At 36.8% G+C, this 17,605-nt stretch overlaps 2 protein-coding genes across 6 annotated transcripts in view; both read left to right on the forward strand.

Annotated features, from left to right (window-relative positions):
* The window catches only part of LOC128031002 (phospholipid-transporting ATPase ID), a 43,065-nt gene extending 38,172 nt beyond the window's left edge, over positions 1-4,893 (forward strand). For both annotated transcript variants that reach the window (XM_052619170.1, XM_052619169.1), the window contains one exon: positions 1,778-4,893. In XM_052619170.1, the coding sequence (XP_052475130.1) occupies positions 1,778-1,876 (99 nt within the window). In that variant the 3' untranslated portion in view covers positions 1,877-4,893. The remainder of the gene's footprint in view (positions 1-1,777) is intronic.
* Positions 4,894-7,188: 2,295 nt separating this feature from the next.
* LOC128031137 (interleukin-6 receptor subunit alpha) lies at positions 7,189-17,091 on the forward strand. 4 transcript variants are annotated; one of them, XM_052619377.1, is made up of 11 exons: positions 7,190-7,668; positions 8,958-9,134; positions 9,225-9,590; positions 9,679-9,802; positions 10,069-10,238; positions 10,329-10,480; positions 10,547-10,697; positions 14,905-14,942; positions 15,060-15,141; positions 15,359-15,477; positions 15,638-17,091. In XM_052619377.1, exons 1-11 carry the CDS (start codon positions 7,509-7,511, stop codon positions 15,641-15,643), a joined length of 1,545 nt encoding a protein of 514 aa, XP_052475337.1. In that variant the 5' UTR covers positions 7,190-7,508; the 3' UTR covers positions 15,644-17,091. The 4 variants fall into 4 exon arrangements, with proteins under 4 accessions (XP_052475338.1, XP_052475337.1, XP_052475336.1 ...); XM_052619376.1 differs by having other exon boundaries at positions 7,190-7,387; positions 7,562-7,668; positions 8,958-9,590; XM_052619375.1 differs by having other exon boundaries at positions 8,958-9,590.
* Positions 17,092-17,605: the final 514 nt, after the last annotated feature.

The raw sequence follows: 17,605 nt of genomic DNA on the forward strand, positions 1-17,605 counted from the left end.
ACCCCTAATAAGGGCCATAAAATTTGATATGGTAAAAGATGTTTACAATTTTATTTAGTAAGATCATTAGACTGTGTATCAAGCCAAGCCACAGAATATTTTACATAGCTTTGAAAATGACAGAAAAACAGCGCTTTAAATTCTATACTGGATACAAACGCATTATGAAAGTTTCATTCAAGATGGAAAGAAAAGCATCAATAAGTAACTGACTAATAAATTACTGGATTCAACCTCATGAATTAACATGCGAATTTGTGTAAAAGGTTAAATTGCCGTCACATAACAGCCAACACAACAGCGTTTTCCAGTTTTTCCGTGAAGCAGTTTGGATGAGATTGATATGAATATGAGTAGATGTGGATCTAACGATGAATATAGCATTGTGCTGTAAATTATATTTTCAAACATTAATTAAGAGTATTACAAAGTTATTGCCATTGTTTGTGCAAGTAAACATACACAAATATAGTGTTATACAACACTGGGCAGAGGGTTGAATCTATAGGAGAACAAAAAAAAAATTTGTGGATTGAAAGAAAAAGAACATTTCCCCCAGAGAGAAAACGGAAGGAAGCAGACCTATTAAAAACACTTTCATTTCTCACTTTTGTAAGTAGTAGTGGTCTCAGCTCAGTTCCCTAATAATTAAGAACACTATGTTGCTTATATTGTTTTGTATACATTAGTTCAGAAGTTTTAAAAAATATATTAATAGATTTATTCAAATAAATGTTGATCTTTGAACTTTCGTTCATCAAAGAATACTGGAAAGAAATGTATCACAGTTTCGATAAAAAGCATTAAGTAGCACAAATCTGTTTTCAAAACTGATAATAATAAGCTTTGCTAACTCGTGAATAAATTAGATTTTAAATTATATTTAAATAGAAAACTGTTATTTTAAATTGTTCGAATATTCACAATATTCTGTCTATATGTTTGATCAAATTAATGCAGCCTTGTTAACCATAAGAAACTCAAAACAATACAAATAAATATCTTACAACTCAGCTTATTACTGCACAATATACAAATCAATGACTTTATTATTGCGGTGGTTGAGTTTCAATGGTTATTTAAATGTTTCAAATCTGAAATCTTAGCTGTTTCACATTTTTTCCCCCATCTTCACATTTGCATGTTTTTCAGTACCTGTTCTTTGGACATATATCTCACACAGTGGCAAAGTTTCTTTAAATTCTGATATCTATAAATGTTTAGCTTGACTGTGGGATAGGACAGCAGCTGTTGTTGACACACTGTTGAACAGAAAAAGTATAGCTGTAGTTGCGAGGGGAAATTTAGGGCAAACTACAGTAAATTTGCGGAATAATTTGTAAATTAGTATGCTATTTAATTAAAAAAATAAGAAATGAGCACAAATTATTTATTATTATTTCCCCTGGCATTACATTATTACTCTCTTAAATGCAAAGGGGAAAAAGTCCTTAAATCCATGTTCTCCCGGAAAAAAAAAACTTTTTGATTAATACTTGAGAAAAATTGGAATTGAAAGAAATCTTTTTCTGCAGAGTGTCAGTTACTCACCCTTATGTCATTCCAAACTTGAATGACTTATAAGTCAATGTTTGGTTATCAACATTGCTCAAAATATCTTTTTTTGTGTTCTGCAAAAGAAAGTCATTTTGGGTTTGTAGTAACATGAGGTTGAGTAAATGATGACAAATGTTTTTTTTTTTCACATTTATTCTAGTGTAGATCATATCACTGTATGTTTTCTATTGTTTAGTAGTCCTTTCATACTTTCTTCTAGGAAGCACAGTTTGTGTGGAAGGGAACCGGAGCTCGAATCAATGGTGCCAGCAGTCCTGGACCACCTCCTATAGCAGAAGAAACTTCCAGCGGCGAGTGATAGATAGATGGTCCAACTGGAATTCTTCATGGGGATGCTCACACCTTATGACATGTGCTCATGTTTCTGTCTGAGGACATGTGCAGGAAAGACAGCGCCCCAGACAGTATGGGAGTAAACACATGCTAGAACTAAAACACAAATGGAAATGGATGTAGAAGTGTGCATACAGAGAGCAAAAGAACTGTGCTTATTATCAGATTTCCTGTCAGTCAGGAGGACAGATATAATGTTATTTGACTGGTTATGACTGAGTTTTCCACTCTAGCCAAGTTATCAGACAACAAACCACTAAATAGCGTTGCCAAGGCTCAAATTTAATTGACTATCCAAATAGCTTATGTTAATTGTTGTCACAGGCTAAATTACATTTTATGTTAAACTTACATGTATGGTAATATTAATTTGTTTTTAATTTGGAGACAAAAACATCTGAAATGTATACTTTAAAGCATTTCTGTCTTTCATATTTTACTATTCATTTAGCAATACATATCACAATATATTAATACACTGCACATTAATACACTGCACATGAACAGTTTTAAGTAAGAGTTGTACAAATATTACTGATAGCTAAATGACCTGAAGTATCAGGTGTTTTTGTTCATTGTTTTGTATTCACATGGGGTTGTTCAGTGTCTGATTTTGTTCATTTGAAATCTCGGTCATGTCAAGGATTGTCTCTGTGTGGTTTATCTTTTCTTCCGTTTTTTTAATCTCTTAGTGACTTTCTTGTGGTCTCGTACTTTTTGGACCGTTTTGTCAGCATATTGTTTTGCTGAGTCAGCTTTTTGTTTTTTGTTCCTCAGAAGTTAATAGTGCGTTTAGTGAGTTTAGGCAAGTGAACTTTCTTATGTACGGTTAGAGAAGGCTAGAGATTTTTTGTTTTTCCCCACTGCTGAAAATAGCATTAAGATGTATTTGGTTCTGTGATAAAACACTATAGTTCTCAGTGAGAACGTAATTCTGCTGGATGAACCCGTTCTTTCTCATCCATTTCTTTGCACCATGTTGGTGCTGCGACCCTGACTGCTTGACATATGCCGCGTTTCCACCAAAATTACCCAGAACAATTATACCAGGAACTTTTTCCCCCCAGACTTGTTGCTTTCTACATTTCCACCGTGGTCTAAGTACCGGGAAGATTAGGCAAATAGACTGGTGACATAGATCTGCGCGCGTTTCTCAATACAAAGTACGCTGATTTTGGACTTGCATCCTCGGTAGTTCAGACTTTGCGCATTCGACTCGGGAGTGTGATGTCCGCGATGACGCAAATCCAGTAAATCTGCAAACAGCAGTGTACTTGATAACATCAGTCAGCTCACCTTGGCTACTGCAATTTTCCTCACTGTACATTTACAATAAAACTAATTAATATAAAAAATACCACTGCCTCCTTTCGTTTTCATTTAAACATAATAACAGCTGCAGAAATTTACTTAGTTCAGTGTATATGTGTATATATACAGCAATTACAATGAAATTAAATATTATATCAATTTGCCTTTTTTATTTTCATTTTAACATATTGAACAAATTGAATACAAACCAAATATTACCTGTTAGATTTACCCAAAACAAATTATATTTTATGTTTAACCACTAAAGAGACATCAGAGCCAGCGGCACATATCAGAAGATCTACCCGAGGTGAAGCTGCTTCTCGGTGGATAGATGATCACTGAGCTCCCGCTGATCGCGTGGAGCTCACCATCTCCGGGATCGGCGAAACACATTTTTAAATAGGCGCTGTTAAATAAACCACAGATTTGAGTTTTAAACAACTACATTCTCGCCTGAAATAATTTTTAAATTACATTTCATGACACAATGAAAGTAATATTTTGAAAATGATCCAAATGAATGGTGGTTGAAATCACAATGCTGCGTGAACTCAAACAATCAGCATGTTTAGCGCCCAAGTCCCGCCCCTGAAAGTTCCGGAACTTTGAAAAAGTACTACCTCGCCAGCAGGGACTTTCTGAGGGGCATATTTTACCCGGAACTTTATTTAGTTCCTGGTTGCTGCGGTGGAAACACATGAGTACCGGCCCAAAATCCCTAGTTCCTGGGTAAAGTTCCTGCGGTGGAAACACGGCTATGAAGTCCAATTCAACCTCAAACTTTCCTTTACTGGACCTGGAGGGTTTAGGCTTTTGCATTGATCCAATGAACTGTAATAGATGTGTTTTAACTTTTTCTTTTTTTTTCTTTTTGTAAAGTTGGATTAAAATAATTCACATCAGAGTTACCACATGGATTCCACCTTGACCATCATGATCCATAATGTGGCATTCAACAGTGTTTGGATTTAGGTAAATGGGCTAATAAGACTGTAAGCGCAGTGGTGTGTGTGTATGTGTGGATGTGTGTGTGGTGGAAGTGTTGTTGTGAATGGGTGAGACAGACCAAGAAAGTTTTTAAAGATGTTTGAAAAGATACTGAGCTCCAAACTTGCTATGTTCCCTGTATAAGGTAGGCCTAGCTTTCATACTGTGAAATAGGTAACAATGATATGCCTTAAAAGCTAAATGTGTGGGTGTTTTTTTTATTTTTTATTATCGTGTATCTCTTTGCATCAACACATTTATATATTGCAATAAGAAGTTAAAGGTGCAGTAAGTGATTTCTAAGAAACACTGTTGAAAGTGGATCTGACTGAGCACCAAAACACACTTGTAGCCAATCACCAGTAAGGGGCGTGTCCAGTAGTGATGGGGTAGGTCTTTGTTTTGAATAGCATGTTCGGAAATTTGGGGGCGGAGGCAATATAAGGGTGTGATTATATTGGGTAGGGGCGTGTTTGTTTTTGCTGATTTCGGATATCAACAGCATTTCTCAGAAATCGCTTTCTGCACCTTTAAAGGTCATTTTAGTCTGTTTCAGTGTCTTTTAGCCAAATCCAAATGATCTGTGAAGTAAATAGTATGACCACTCTTGTGAATGGGCTTAGTGCAAAATAAAAAAAAAAATAGATGTGATTAAATGATTTTAATCAAGTAAAAACCTGATCATGGCTGTGTGTCTAACAATTTTTGAAAGATAAATCATTTACAATGGAATAGTCCTCATTTGCTCATCATCATGTACAATTTGTGAGAAACAAAAGGAGAAATTTTTAAGAATTTTTCTGCTCATTCTTTTCCATGCAATGAAAGGGGACTGAAGATGTTTATAAAACACTATAAAAATGGGCCATATTATACTTATCTCACAAGGGAAATAGTGATGCTCGATTCATTCTGTTGAGTCGGATCTTTTCAATGAATCAGTTCATACGGTTCACAAGACAAGTCTGAATGATTTACTCAAGAGGTTTTTTCGAGATGCATCGGCGCTGCGCGGACCGATCGGGGTATTACATCAAAGTACAACGAGAGCGATTAAAAAGCTTAAAGGTGTCATATGATGCAATTTCAATTTTTCATTTCTCTTTGGAGTGTTACAAGCTCTTGGTGCATAAAGAAGATCGGTGGAGTTGCAAAGACTAAAGTCTCAAACCCAAAGAGATATTCTTAATAAAAGTTAGGACCCTTCCACACCCTCCTAAAACACCTCGTTTAAACACACCCCCACATGTCTACATCACGATGTGGGACAATTTGCATAATGCTGCCCAAATGGTCATGCAAAGAAAGAAGACGTAACCTTGTATTCTCACTGTTGCCGTCGGCGCCATGTTGTGGAAATGCTGTTTCATTGTGAAAGTGATAATACTTTATTTGGCCTTCCAAAAGAGGGCACAAATAGAAATCAGTGGTCATGTTCCACAACAGTTCAACCCAAATATTCAGATGTGTGCAGTGCATTTTATGGGACTTTTTCTGGGACGTCTCCTGACTCTGGGAGAGAAGACTATGATGCCAGCTGTTCTGACTTACAGTCTGTAAGTACATTTACATATGTAAAGAATTTGCCACTGATGATTCAAATGTGAGTTTGGAGCAGTGAAGAGCAGTGGTTCTCAATTCTAGTCCTCGCGCCCCGTTTCTCTTTTGGCTTCAGATGTTTGTTCTATTCAGACGTAACTGTCCTGCGTATATGTTCCATTCAAAGTGCATTGAAGTGTGGGAGACATAAATGTAAATTTTATTTACTTACAGAGGTATATGATGTAACACTTGTCCGTATGTGAAGACATTGCGCAGCGCAAATACATGAATGAATGTTCTGAAGTAAACTTGCAATGAACACTGTGTAGGGACCATGTCAATAGGAACGCAGTTCATGCATGGAGCATACTTCTAACGAGCTGATTATATGAATTAGGTGTGTTAACAAAAGAGAAATGCAAAATATGCAAAGCCTGGGGGGCACCAGGACTGCAATTGAGAACCGCTGGTGTAGAGTAGCGCTTTTTGTTTGTCATTTCTCCAATCAAAAATGCAGACATGGTTTTATGCTTACGCTGCACTATGCAACACAATGCGTAAAAACACAGTGCAAGTCATATAATCCGTAATTATGCCCCCACTGGATGCAACAAATGCCTCGTTTGTAATGGGTTTTATTGTTATTGTCTTGTCACATCTGTGTTCTGACTGGCACACGCATCACAGTGTGGCAAGGGGCATAACATTTCCATCACATGCTTGAGGCATTCGGGCAATCATGACGCACTCTATATATCTCCAATCAGAGCACACCTTGCTTTTCAAACCGATGAGCTTTGTAGAAGACTGCATTTCAGAAAGTCGGGGCATAGAGGAAAAAACAATAATGTACAATATGTGGAAAATAATGTGTTTTTTAAAACATAGCCCGCACATTTCATTACAGTCAAAAACACAAAATGATGTTCTTTTTAGCAGCATCATATGACCCCTTTAAAGAGTCATCTACACTCCAATTACTCTCGCAGGAGTCGCGGTACTTTGGTGTCACGCCGATCGGTCTGCGCAGCTCCGTGCATCGCGAAAGAGTCTATTGAACTGATCTGGTTCTAGAGTTTATCAGTGATTCAATGATCCAGTCACAGACATAAAAAGTACATTGAATAACATAAATGGCTACCACGTATGGATGCAATAGTGGAATATTAATATTGTTATATGCATTTTAAGTAGCCCATATTTTAAATTTCTATTTTTAGTTTCCGTCCTTAATTGTTAATACATATCTACACATACACATAAAGGCTATATATATATTACTAGCAGCAGATCCAGCTAGGTCACGTAGTAATGTTTTAACAACAAACAACTGACCGCAAACAAGTTTGTTTCTCGGTCTTTGCCCTTTCAAATAGGAACTCGTATGTCTTGGTGGTTCATCAGTGTCGCAAGCGCGGATTTGCTAAAGTAACAGACCTCATGTGCTGTGAGGAGAGGAAGGGACTGCAGTCCTCTGGCTCTCTCACAAACTAACGAGCTCCGGATCGAAATCTAGTCTCAACTGAAAATATATTTTGTACAGAAGAATAGGCTTTGTTAACGCTTTGTCCTAGATCTGTAGGATACTATGATTAAAATAATAATGCAACCGTTTTAAGTTACATTTTAAATTGTAAGTTTATTTTTGTATTATTTGGCTGACTGAAATGTTGATATGAGGAAAATGTAAATTTTCATTGTTAAACTTGCTGAACAGATTGATATTATGACACGTTACCATATTGTATATTTTGATGGAGGGTTATTATTATATTATTTATTTTTATTTAATTTTTTTATTTGCAAGTGAAATCTCGTTCGTAATGTGGGGTCGATCTACACTCAAGTTTATCTTCGGTGTATTAGCTGTGATTAAAGTTCAGTCAGCCTCAGAAGAGCTGTGTCCTCGACAAGGTAATAAACCATTTCATTTCGAAACACAAATATTCATTTGTGGTTGAATTTGTGTGATGAACTTAAATCAGTTATTATTAACCTGTATTGTATATTTTGACTTAAAAAAAAGAAAAGATGATATCTCTTTCATGGTCTTGTTAGGCTGTAGCCAGAGTGATTCATCTCTGACTCAGTGGTTAATGGTTAATGACGAGCGCGTGTGGTTTACAATAGCCTAATATTAATAGCAATTAAGTTAAATTAAGATTAAAAACTTTCATAACCAGACCTTTCTTTTTTCATATTGAATGTTTCCATTCAAAACTTTTTGGAAACGTTTTACCTCACATTCATTCATTATTTTTTTCTGCGTTCAGTCTTAAAATAAAATAAAACAAAACAAAAACATATAAACATAATGAATAATGAAATTATTGTATTTTTTTTTTTTTTTTTTTTTTTGTTAATTATGATGCATAGAAGGATGTGATGCATGGAGGGAAAAAAAGTTTCATGTAAACTTCTGTTGAAAATAGTTTTATTGTGCATCATTTGCAGCCAAACCTTTTGTGTAACACAACAAATGATATTAGCCAAACAAAAGCAAAACAAAAGAGTCCTTTTTTACTTAAAAATATGAACATTTAATTTTTACCAAAAAAAAAAAAAAATGTTATTGAACACAATATTTAATTTGAGATGTGGTGGAAATTCTGTGGGGAAAAAAGAGACAAAAACTCTTCTGTGAAATATGTATGTCTACTCTTGGACACTGTTAGCAGACAACTTAGATATTGATAGATCATTTCCTACAGCCCTGAGAGCCTGAAGTGTGCATAACTGAATTAACACTCGAATCAAAGGCATCTCTGAGTATGATGAGGATTTCCCTGGTAATGTTACAGCAAATGTTTGTGTAAGAATGAAGCATAGTGTAGATTTGATATGCTTTTAGTAATACTTACATACTAATTGTTACAAAAAGTGCTGTGAACTTGGATAAAAAAAAAAGTTTACCATTTCTTTTACATATAGTGATCTCCTATAAGCATAATGGAGTTATATCATGTCCACTGATGCAACATAACTTAGAATGACGGAAAGAATGAGTGACAGTGGGGAAGAATCTGGGGGATTTTAATAAAAGGATGTGAAAGCAAAAGTTCCTGTTCACTGCATAATTTTATATAACCAACGCTATGAACTGTGGGTATAATGTACTAGAATATTATGTACTAGAGACCAGTACATATGACACATCCTGTAAAGGATTGCCAATGTGATTAATTATCGAAACCTGTTTTGAGTCTCTACAGAGCCCCTTCCTGGAGTTTTTGTCTTGAAGTTAGGAAGCAATGTTGTGCTTGGCTGCAGAGGCGGTGTCTCTGTGGACGGTGTGCCATTGGCTTCGGCCAGTGTCACAAATAAAAAATACAGAAACAAGCAGACAGAAGACATCACTGTCAGCTGGACACCCCAAAGAGGTGCTGCTAATGCTACACAGCTAATCAGTATGAATGGAAATGCTAAAACTGAGACATACAAAAAGTTTGATTCTGGTATGTATTCCAAAGCTAAATGGGACACAACAGTCACCGTTAAACCACCTGTAACCGTAAGAAAGGAACATACCACTTCTAGACGTGTTTTGCGTGCTGTCAGTCAAACTACTGGAAAGGAGGAGGAGGTCTTTGATATCACCATGGGGAATGATTTTCATCATGACTATTATGAGGACTATGATTATGAAGATGAACGGTCCAGGGTGACAAGAGGCATCAAAAGGCGAACACGCTGGACTCTCAATGGACGACAGTTGCATTCTGGAGTGGAAAGGGGAGGGATTTTAAGATGGCCATATATCAGCGGGGCAGATGCTGGGAATTACAGCTGCTACAGAGGAGAGAGACTTATTTCCACATTCAGAATCAGCGTAGGGGGTGAAGACCTTCTTTCACAATAATATTGATAAATGATTTACAGATACACACAGAGGAAATTCACATCCTTGCCCTTTTTTTCCCACAGTGCCCCCAGAGAGTCCCACTGTCTACTGTTACAAGAAGTTTCACACCAGTAAAGTCCGCTGTGATTGGACATCCAAAACTCGAGTAACCCCGCGGCCACTGTGTTACCTACTTCTTTTTAGAGAGTGAGTGAGTGAGTGTATGTATTTAGCAGCAGTCAATACTTTATTAATAAATTACTCACTGACTCATGCCATTCCATACTGGTATGCTTTACCTATATTTATATATGTGAATTTAATGTAACAAAAATTTGACACATCACATAATTTATCACAGAATAACATTCGGAACCCATGTTAATAATAACCTAATGATTTTATTTATTTTTTTAAATTATGATTATCATCTTATCTCTCTTGTGCACTTCTCTTCTTCTCTCTCTACAAAGATCGTTTGGTAGCGTCACTCGTGTACCTTGTTCATTCTCCCGCTCGCGCTGCTGGTGTGCTTTCCACATGGAGGAGGGTGACAGAGATCTCTATGGGGCAAAACTGTGTGTGTCTAACACAGCAGGCAGTGCCACAAGCCCTTATATCAGGTTCAAGCTTCATGAAATCAGTGAGTGCTTGTGTTTTCCTTGCTTATTAGTCGCTTACACTTTTAGAACAGCATCATGTGCTGGTGAAACAAAAATCTTTTTCTCCGTAGTTAAGCCTGACCCTCCGACCTTCGTGGTGGTGAGAGCGGTTGAGGGCCAGAAGCATATGCTTAATGTATCCTGGTCTTATCCCAGTTCCTGGAAGCATGACTTCTATACCCTGAATTTCCAGCTGAGATACCGACCACAGCTCACAGAACAGGTAAAATGGGAAGGCTTGTAAGTATAAATCTTGAAATGGCACAATTGTATTTATGTGTGTATTTAGTTCCAGTCAGTGCTGATAGATGACAGGACTTCCTGGACAATTTATGATGCTCTGCCACACACTCAGTATGCAGTGCAGCTCCGGGCCAAGGATGAGTTTGAAGGTGTCTGGAGTGACTGGACTGACACTGTCTATGCAGTCAGTTGGGCAGGTAACAAAATACATGGCAGTTTCTAATACTGTGAAACTTGCTTTAATTGTTTTATAGAAATTAGTTCAATTTTGGTGTATTTAAAATATTTGGTGTATTTGGCACATACCTGTATTATTGATTTTAAGAGCAAAGATCAGTGTTCAGCAGATAAGAGGCTCTAAACACATCCTGTCCAGATTCTATCAGAACATCATTTACACTGTTTGCTTTGGGGAAAGCGTCTAATTGTCTGATGGACATTAAAAGTTTAGTTCACCCACAAAAAATGAAACTTTTGTCATTAATTACTCACCCTCATATTGTTCCAAACCTGTAAGACCTTTGTTCATATTCAAAATGAATATTAAGATATTTTTGATAAAATCTAAGAGTTTTCAGACCATGCATAAACAGCATGCTCATGGCCAGAGAAGTAGTAAGGACATTGTTAAAATAGTCAATGTGACATAAGCAGGGCCATCGCTAGTGGGATGAAAGGTGGTGACGATTATAGGGGCCAGAGGCTGAGGGGGCCCCCCCGGTGATCTGAACCGGCTGGCTGAGTCCAGCCTAAAAAGATGCTCAGGACAGTTGACGGACCAATGCTGCGCATCGCCATGAAATAGGGTGACCATATGCGCCGTTATTGACCAATAACATGCATGTATTGTACATAATCGCTGCATGTGAGAAGGTGAGATCAAGAGGGAATGATCAAAAAGATGCAAATAAGCGCACATGCATGTTCATTCGATTGACTTGAAGCATCGCTGCACTTCGAAAGCATAAGAAGCCGTCTGCTTTGCTCTTTATAGCTCTCATGAATGTTACACAACGATCAACCTGCACAGTGCAAATAGCCAAAACCTGGATACGTGCATTTGTACGTGTTTTTATTACTTGCCACTTTAAACATTCAAAAGAGTTTAAAGCATTCAAACACAAGACAGAAAAACTCAACTGAGTGCTCAAGAAGATGTGAAAAAGCCCACTTCAGCAGCCACGTGTGCATGCAGAGAGACGGGTCTTTAAGTGCTTCAGCACCGAAATATGCCTCTTCTTGCTCTTGTACCGACAAATATATACAAAATTATGTCAGAATACCCGTATTGGAAAGTATTCTTGAAAAAAAAAAACTGTCAGTTATCGCTGACCGTGCCTAATTTACTAGCTCTGCTGTGCAGGGCACTATAATTTATTTATGTAAGTGAGTACAGCAAAATAAAGTAAACTGTGGTATATTATACCCAATAATTCTTCATACAGTGGACTACCAGTTAAACAGATTAAAAAACAATTGGGACCAAAAATTATTCAGGCACTTTGACCTGACCATGTTTTGCCAAACTGTTTTTGTTTGTTTTTTTCATTGCTAATGCAACCTTTTAACAACAAACCTTTGCAACCTTTTAACAAGAAAATTAAGCATTTCTTGATAATTGGTCAACAAAGTATTGATAGTTGTGTAAATATTTTCATAGTTACAGTTCTCTGAATTAGGGATATGCCGGTGTCAAATTTTCATGTTGTGATTAATTGCTTTTATCACAGTATACATGAATTTAGTTTTTAAAAAGTGGTCATAATACAGTATAACATAGTTAAATAACTTTTTTCTTATATCAAAAATAACTGAAAATGTAAATACAATTAAGCAATACAGAAAAACATTTAAAGTTTTACACAGATTGAAGTGCAAAAGAACTATAAAGACCCATCACTTTACAATAAGACTTCTTTAGTTAACCTTAGTTAATGCATTAACATTCACAATGAGCAATAGCTACATTTGCTACAGAAGTTATTAATCTTTGTTAAAAAATAGAAGTCTAAGTTCGTGTTAACTCATTATAAAGCAGCTGCAACTTTCTGTTTTAAAAATGTGTTATTAAATATTGGAATACCTAAGATTAATGAATGTTCAGAATAATTTTTCATGGCAGTTTATGTTAAAGGTATAGTTCACTCAAAAATCATAATTATGTCATTAGTAACTCACCCTCATGTCATTCTAAACCAGTAAGACCTCCATTGATCTTCAGAACAGAGTTAAATATATCTTAGATTTAGTCCGAGAGCTCTCAGTCCCTCCATTGAAGCTGTGTGTACGGTCTGTCCATGTCCAGAAAGGTAAGAAAAACATCATCAAAGTAGTCCATGTGACATCAGAGGGTCAGTTAGTATTTTTTGAAGCATTAATGGAGGGACTGAGAGCTCTCGGACTAAATATAAAATATCTTAAACCGTGTTCCGAAGATCAATGGAGGTCTTTCTGGTTTGGAACGACATGAGGGTGAGTTATTAATGACATAATTTTACTTTTTGGTAGAACCAACTCTTTAACGTTAAAGAGAGCAAGGTAAGATGAAGCTGCAAATCATTTAATATTAATCAACTTTTTAAAATACATTTTACGATAGAAATGTTAAATGACTGACATCTATATCCAGTTATGAAAAATTTTCTCAAATATACCAATTTTGAGAGAGAGAGGGAGAGAGAGAGAGAAAGAGAGATGTGTAAATTGTCTTTGTCTATCTCTCTCTTTACAAACAATGAAGCTATTTTGCTCCTTGTTGTCGAGAAATATAATGTAATGATTCAGTATCCATTAATCAAAGTCAGGTGGCAGCACTGACAAGTTTATGAGCTTCTGAATGTTACTTTTTGCACAGCGCAATCTCAGATCTCTCTATGCAAGTGGTGTGTGTGTGTGTGTGTGTGTATGTGCGCACACACATCAATTAAATCAGCGCATTAACAGTGATTAAACTGAACTGTTTTAATGCATTGGCCTTGTCACACACACACGGTCGTACACGGTTTGAAAAAAATATTGAGAAACTATTTGCATGCTCTTTCAAACAGCATACAGCATAGTTGTGCATTTTGACCAGTTGATGGGAAAAAAATTCTTAAAATGCATTCCAAATAATTATTCACGGTATTTAGAAGTGCCCACGCTAACAATATCATCCATATTCATTACCGTGATACATCGCATTACCAAATACCGGCACACGTATCTGAATTTTTGGTGGATTTTAATGTGAGTAATGTTGAAGGTGCCTGAATACATTTTGTTTTGAGTGTATATTTAATTTTTACATTGAAGACTATGCAGTGCTATTTTACATCTGATTATTTGGTTTCTGTACCTGGACACCTACAAACTTGAAAAAACTTAAACATTGTGAAAATAGCACAAATAAATAAATAGAACTAACATAGAAATAAAACAAATTAAAAGTTTAAAACCCCAGCTACAGCCCTGGAAGTGATTCAATCTTAATTTTATGAATCTACAAGAATAGCTTTTTTCTGTGCAAAGAATGCGTTGTGGTACTCTCATGAATTCACATTAAAGAAATTGTTGAATAAAGTACTTTTGTTTTCTTTGCCTACAAAAAGTATTCCCATAGCTTCATAAAGTTAAGGTTGAACTACTGATGTCACTTAAGCCCCTTTCACACTGCCATTCCGGCAAATACACAGGTAAAGTGTTCCAGCAATTGTTCCCGGGTCGCTAGATTTTGCACTTTCACACTGCCAGTGATTACCCGGGATATGTGCGTGCTTTCACACACAACCCGTGAAGATCCCGTAATGACACGTGACATCAGCGCGAGAAGTTATGTATGAGTCGAAAACATTAGACATGTTATACTTTCAATGAAGCAAGCAGACGATCTCTGCGTCAGCGCGGAAAGTGAGGAACAAACTGATCTCTGCTTCATTACAGTTTGCACATATTTTTTCGTCGCAAACGTTGGTCTTCCTTCAAAACAGCCGGTAAAAGAGTCACGCGATAACGTGCGTCATCACTTTGACACGGCATTAGATCTGGCTTTTGTTCACACAGCGCTCGTCCCGGGTCGAACCCGGCAATATTACTAGGTCCCCGACCCGGGTTCAGTGCGGGAATCAATCCCGGGACGTGGTTGCTTTCACACAGAAGGCGATCCGGCAATGTTCCGGCAATATGCCGGGTCCGACGTGCAGTGTGAAAGGGGCTATAAACTATGTCCTTACTACCTCATGGGCATTGAATGTCGTAGTTGCTGCTAGGTTGTCACATAAAATCAATTTACAAATGTAAATTTGGTCTTATTTTTTTTTCAGATTCAACAACTGTAACATCTATATCTCACTGTTTTAGTAGTAGCTTTTAGGACCAACAGGTTGTGACAACCATTTTTTTCACCCTAAAAATATTTCTTCATAGCTCCTGAGATGACAACTACCTATAAGAGCTTTACTTTGGTGAGTTCATTCAACAAAATATAATACATAAACACACTGACATATCTCTTGTCCTTTAACATGCCTGTTTAAAATAGTCAAACCTTTATATTTATTATTTCTTCAACTGTCTTTCAGGAACCCTTTGAGATGTTTCCTGAAGGTTCAGGAGGATCTGGAGAAGACCATGTTGTACTTAAGTCTGAGCAAGAAAGCATGGGTAACATGTCTCATTGTTCTCCTTCAAGTACTGGTACTCACACATCTGCTAATTCTATAATGAATGCAAACAGGAAATTAATGTGTCACCTTACTGGAAAGTCAAAATAGGAAATGTTCACCATTACATGCTTAGAGTTGAACAATATGCTGTAATGTCCACTCGTTTCAGCCTTCAGTGACATTTCCCCTCTGTCCTCACTTCCTCTTCCTCTCAGGTTCAGGGGCAGTAAATGGAGCTAATGATACTGACTATGCTACAGTGTGGCTGTGTGTGGTGTGTTTTTGGGCTGTGTTTTATTGTAGTCCTCACCATGCTCACAGTCTATTTACTCAGGTAAAATTCTTTACATTTTCCATCGTTTTATATCTAATTAATGGTAGTTTAGATCTGAAAATTATTTTGTCTATTAAAAAGCTGTTCCAAGTCTGTTTCTTTATTTCTCCATCTAGTCCTCGTTTACTCCCGTTTACTTTCTACTTTTTGGTCTTGTCAGGTATAGGCTGCATTTCACGTCTAGAACAGGAAAACAGACTTTGCCCTTTGCATTTCTCCTTCATTACCCTCGGCCTCTTCCCGCTCCTGCTCTTTCTGAACAGCTTCCAGAGGAGGAAAAGTCTCTGATGTCTCCTCCAAAACACAGCCAGCAACATTTCCTTCCTGTTCACTAAGAGGAGCAGGAGGGCATTCGTCTCATTAACATGGATTATGACATGAGTAAACAGAAGAAACCCCACTGTAGTGTATACAAAGAGACTGACTAAGATTCACATGCTGTTTTTATGTGATTCGGTAGACTTTTATGAGTTTGAAAAGAAATACTGAGTGTTTTTGAATAGACAAAGTATTTAATCTGTGACTACATTTCATCCGTTACTGTATATCATGGATATTTAGACTACTTTCAAAACCATTTGTAAATAAGGGTTTATTAAATGTTGACCATGGCAGTCTCACACGTGAAGCAGAAGCACTTTCTATAAGTAGTTCTGAATAAGTGTGTCTGCTAAAAGAATTACATGAATGTCAACCCTCTGAGGTCTTTAAGGGGGTTTTGGGGGCCTGGAGAAGTTTTGACATGTCCTGACTTTTGTGCTTGTAAACATATGTATAGCTAAAGTCTGAAAACATCGTATTCAACAGAAACTGGGCTACAATAATATGTAAATAGCATGTTTGTAGATGACTGTGTTTTTGAGAAAACAACTTTTATACATAGTTAGAGAAAAACAAAAATTTTGAACTCACTGAAATATGGTCATAAAACACATACAGAACATTTGTTCACAAGACTGTCAAACCTGGAGCTTGTAGCCTAGAATTTTTGCTTCAAAGTGACGTGAAAATCGTCTTGTTTACTCGCTCACAGAAAACAATAGATTGATTTAAATTTTCTAAAACACTTTTTTGTTTCGAAAGGGCATATGCGAGTATCGTGATTGACCATGAATATTGGTGTGATTTACACCCGAGAAGACAAAGGCCCGCATAATGAGCTGCATAATGAGCCTTTCAGTCAGGTGTGTGACTGAGAAGGAAGACTTACAAGAGAGAATGTGAGGACAAAATAAATGTATATATTTTAAGATTTGTAGTTTATGTAAAATAAAATTTATTATCGGACAAATTAACTTGAGATTCACTTGCGAGTGCAGTTAAAAAGTTTTTTAGGAACAATCAAAGCTTACTTTTCAAAGCTGTTTTTTTTTTTTTGCATCATTACTCCAGTCACACGATCCTTCAGAGATCATATTCATTTTCTGAATTCTTCCTCAAAAAAAAAAAAGATGTTTATGATCTCTGCTGGATCAAGCCGCTTTATTCTATTTTCTGAGGAAATCCAAAACTCAAATCCTGAGGTAATCCTCAGCACACCTTCTTGGGATGAATTATGTCTTATTCCTCTCAGTGCGAAGCTAACAGTAAAATAAATAAATAAAAAAACTTGAACAGTCTCACTTCTTTGTTTTATGTGGTATGGGCATTTACACGATGCGAGCTTAACGTGGAACATTATAATCTCAATAGCTCATTCAGCGCTTGTGCATTAGATATAATAAAGGGAGACCTGATTACAAAATCCCAAACTACATGGCCCTGTGTGAAAAGTGCCCCCTAAACCTAAAAACTGGTTGGGTCATCCTCAGCAGCAACAACTGCAATCAAGCGTTTGTGATAACTTGCAATGAGTCATACACATCCTGACTTCTTAGAGGACCGCACTTGGGGCAGCGAGGCTCTCTTCTCCCACTCCCTCTCTCTGTTTCCCCTTTCACACACACAGGGGTGGAGCCTTTTCCCCATCCAACTCGAACATTCAATAACAGGTCACAACACAAAAATAAATAAAGTGCAACATTAAGCACATTGTGTTATCTACAGCACAACAACATTTCGAAAATGCTCCAATATTCAATTTTACATTTGAAAGAAAAGGTAGTTTTAAGGTAATTAAGTGATTGAG

This window comes from Carassius gibelio, chromosome A16 (genome assembly GCF_023724105.1).
Source record: "Carassius gibelio isolate Cgi1373 ecotype wild population from Czech Republic chromosome A16, carGib1.2-hapl.c, whole genome shotgun sequence".
Lineage (NCBI taxonomy): Eukaryota > Metazoa > Chordata > Actinopteri > Cypriniformes > Cyprinidae > Carassius > Carassius gibelio.